At 27.7% G+C, this 3,083-nt stretch overlaps 1 protein-coding gene across 1 annotated transcript in view; it reads left to right on the top strand.

Moving 5' to 3' along the window:
• The window catches only part of LOC113378400 (dystrophin-like), a 25,550-nt gene extending 22,972 nt beyond the window's left edge, over nt 1-2,578 (top strand). Inside the window, exons 4-6 of the mRNA XM_026618929.1 lie at nt 427-626; nt 2,255-2,390; nt 2,474-2,578. Of these exons, the coding sequence (XP_026474714.1) occupies nt 427-626; nt 2,255-2,390; nt 2,474-2,578 (441 nt within the window). The remainder of the gene's footprint in view (nt 1-426; nt 627-2,254; nt 2,391-2,473) is intronic.
• Nucleotides 2,579-3,083: the final 505 nt, after the last annotated feature.

Genomic DNA, 3,083 nt, shown 5'->3' with positions numbered 1-3,083 from the left:
CTTCACACTGTGCAATTAAAATTTAATTTAGTTAGTAGATTTTTGAAAGCGTTTTTAAACCTCAATTTGTTCTAACACATATATACTTATATACATCAAATCGAAGGTAATTTTATCTCCAACAAACTGGCTAAACACAATTTTATTCGCACCAATATTTTGGGAGTTATTACAAAAAATTTGTTTTTTTTGTCTTTTTCCAGTCATCTTCACACTGTATAATTAAAATCAAAATTTAAAAGGTAGATTTTTGAAAGCCTTTTTTAAACCACAATTTGTTCCAACACATATATACTTATATACATAAAATCAAAGCTAATTTTAAGCCCAAAAAACTGGCTAAACCCAATACCTATTTACACTAATATTTCACAAAATATTGCAAAAATTTGATTTTTTTTTGTCTTTTCCAGTCATATCATGCAGAGTACATCAATACAAACATCAAATCGAACTCTTCATCAGTTGACACAGAAATTAATAGCCGTTTATCAGCACGATGACACTTCACGTATAAAAAAGATGACAGAATGTGTCAATCAACGTTATGCTAATTTGACACAAGCAGTGGTGGCCAGAGGAAGGGTCCTCAATGCTGCAATTAACTCTTTACATAACTTCGACAGGTGAGTGATAATTGAGTCATAAATTGAGTTGGAAAATGTCAAAATGTTGTAAAATTTTATTAAGAGCACACATAATTTGGTTTTTGGAGGCTTAAGTGTTAAGGATGCCTTGTGAGGTATTAAGAAAATTTGTAGCTAGTTTCTTAAGCTACAAATTAGCTGAATATAGTTCTTAGTTATCACTTCTAGTTCAAAAGTTACGGCAAAAATAATAAATGCCTGTCAAAGTTCTGGTACTACTAAAAATTTATTGGAGGGACTGAAAAAGTAAATTTTCAAGTATTATTTAAGATATCCAAATACAGTGTTAGATGAAGTTCAAAACAATACTACAAACTATAATTTTGCTAAAGACTGTTTTTAGTTAGATCAATTAGTTTAAAGTTATAGCTAAAAAACTAATGATATGTCTATGTAGTAGTACTACCAAAATATAAGTGGAAGGCTCGAGAATTTTGTTTTTGCAAATAACTATTGAAGTCATCTTAATATAGTATGAGACAAACTTATAGCTAGTGCTTTAAGCTACAAATTAGCTAAAGACTGTTTTTAGTTAGCTTAATTAGTTTAGAAGTAATAGCACAAAAAGTAAGAAAACGTCTTGTTATTAGCACTAACAAAAAATTAGTAGGCGGACTGAAAGTTGCATTTTGTGGCATAACTATTACAAATTCTGCAAAATAGTTTTAGACAAAGTTATAGCTAGTTTTTGTAGCTGTAATTTAGCTATAGGCTGCTTTTAGCTTAATTAGTTTATAAGTTATAGCACAAAAAGTAAGATAACGTCTTGTTATTAGCACTAACAAAAGATTAGTAGGCGGACTGAAAATTTGGGTTTTGTAGCATAACTATTACAAATTCTGCAAAATAGTTTTAGACAAAGTTATAGCTAGTTTTTGTAGCTATAATTTAGCTATAGGCTGCTTTTATCTTAATTAGTTTAGAAGTTATAGCACAAAAAGTAAGAAAACGTCTTGTTATTAGCACTAACAAAAGATTAGTAGGCGGACTGAAAATTTGGGTTTTGTGGCATAACTATTACAAATTCTGCAAAATAGTTTTAGACAAAGTTATAGCTAGTTTTGTAGCTATATATTAGCTATAGACTGCTTTTAGCTAGCTCAATTAGTTAAGAAGTTACAGCTATAAAAATAAACACAAGTTCTAGTGCTGGAACTATCAAAATTTCAAAGAGCATATTGAAAATCTAGATTTTACTAGATAAGTATTCGAGTTATCTTAGTATAGTCTAAGACAGAATCATAGCTAGTTTCTCAAGCTATAAATTAATAAAATATAGTTTTTAGTTAGTAGTTTTAGTTTGGAAGTTATAGCTATAAAGGTAAACATAAGCTCTAGTGCTGGTACTAATAAAAAATTCATGTGTGTTCTAAGAATTTCAAACTATTTACTTCAACATATATACATTATTATATATCATTAGAAAGCTAATTAAATTATCTACAAAACTGTATATAACGATTTAAAAGTCTTAGAACAAATTTGTCTAGAAAAAATGGTTAAACTTTGCACAACTTGATTTTTCTATATTTTCTTAAATAATATGAAAACTCTTTGTATATATATATATATATATATATATATTTATATTAATTTTTTTTATCTAGATCTCTGGAAAAGTTCTTAGCATGGTTATCGGAGGCTGAAAGTTGTATGGAGGCAATTGAATCGGAGACTGATAGGACTCCCGCTGGAACAAACAGTAGGCAAAGGGACATGAGGATGCCCCAGCATCAGTTAAAGGTCAGTTTTATATTTAATTTATATATATATATATATATATATATATATATAAATAAATTATAATTATTATATATATATAATAGATTCAACCTTATTTTATACTACGCCCATCTGTTGGAGCGTCGATCCAACAGTTCTTATCCAAGATTCAAACCAACTTGCACAAGGGTGCACCAATGCTTGTTTAAAGAAATTGATTTTGTATTATACATATTTAGTTTGTTATAACTTTTAAAATATAAAGAATTAATAATTAGTGTGTTGGGATAAAATAAAGTTGAAGTATTTGTTTATACAAATATCTAAAAAAAATTCGAGGTGTCTAACATATTTTGCAAAATTTTGGCAAAAATCCTAAAATGTGTACCGACAAATCATTGGTACTAGAACTAGAACATAGTTTTACGTTTTCTACCATAACTTCCTTTATATTTTAAATATTAATTTTATTATATCTTTTGAAATATAAACAATTTTGAATTTGTGTGTTGGGATAAAATAAAGATGAAGTATTTGTTTATACAAATATCTAAAAATATTAGAGACATCTTGCATATTTTGCAAAATTTTGGCAAAAATCTAAAGAAGTGTACCTACAAATCAACGATATTAAAACTAGAGTATTGTTTTACGTTTTTCAATATAACTTCTAAACTAGCTATGCTAGCTAAGAACTGTCTTTAGCCAATTTGT

The sequence above is a fragment of the Ctenocephalides felis genome, unplaced genomic scaffold, assembly GCF_003426905.1.
Source record: "Ctenocephalides felis isolate EL2017-DRISC unplaced genomic scaffold, ASM342690v1 CF-g0.4_SCAFFOLD_01886, whole genome shotgun sequence".
Taxonomy (NCBI): Eukaryota; Metazoa; Arthropoda; class Insecta; order Siphonaptera; family Pulicidae; genus Ctenocephalides; species Ctenocephalides felis.
This window is presented reverse-complemented; position numbering and strand designations above follow the sequence as displayed.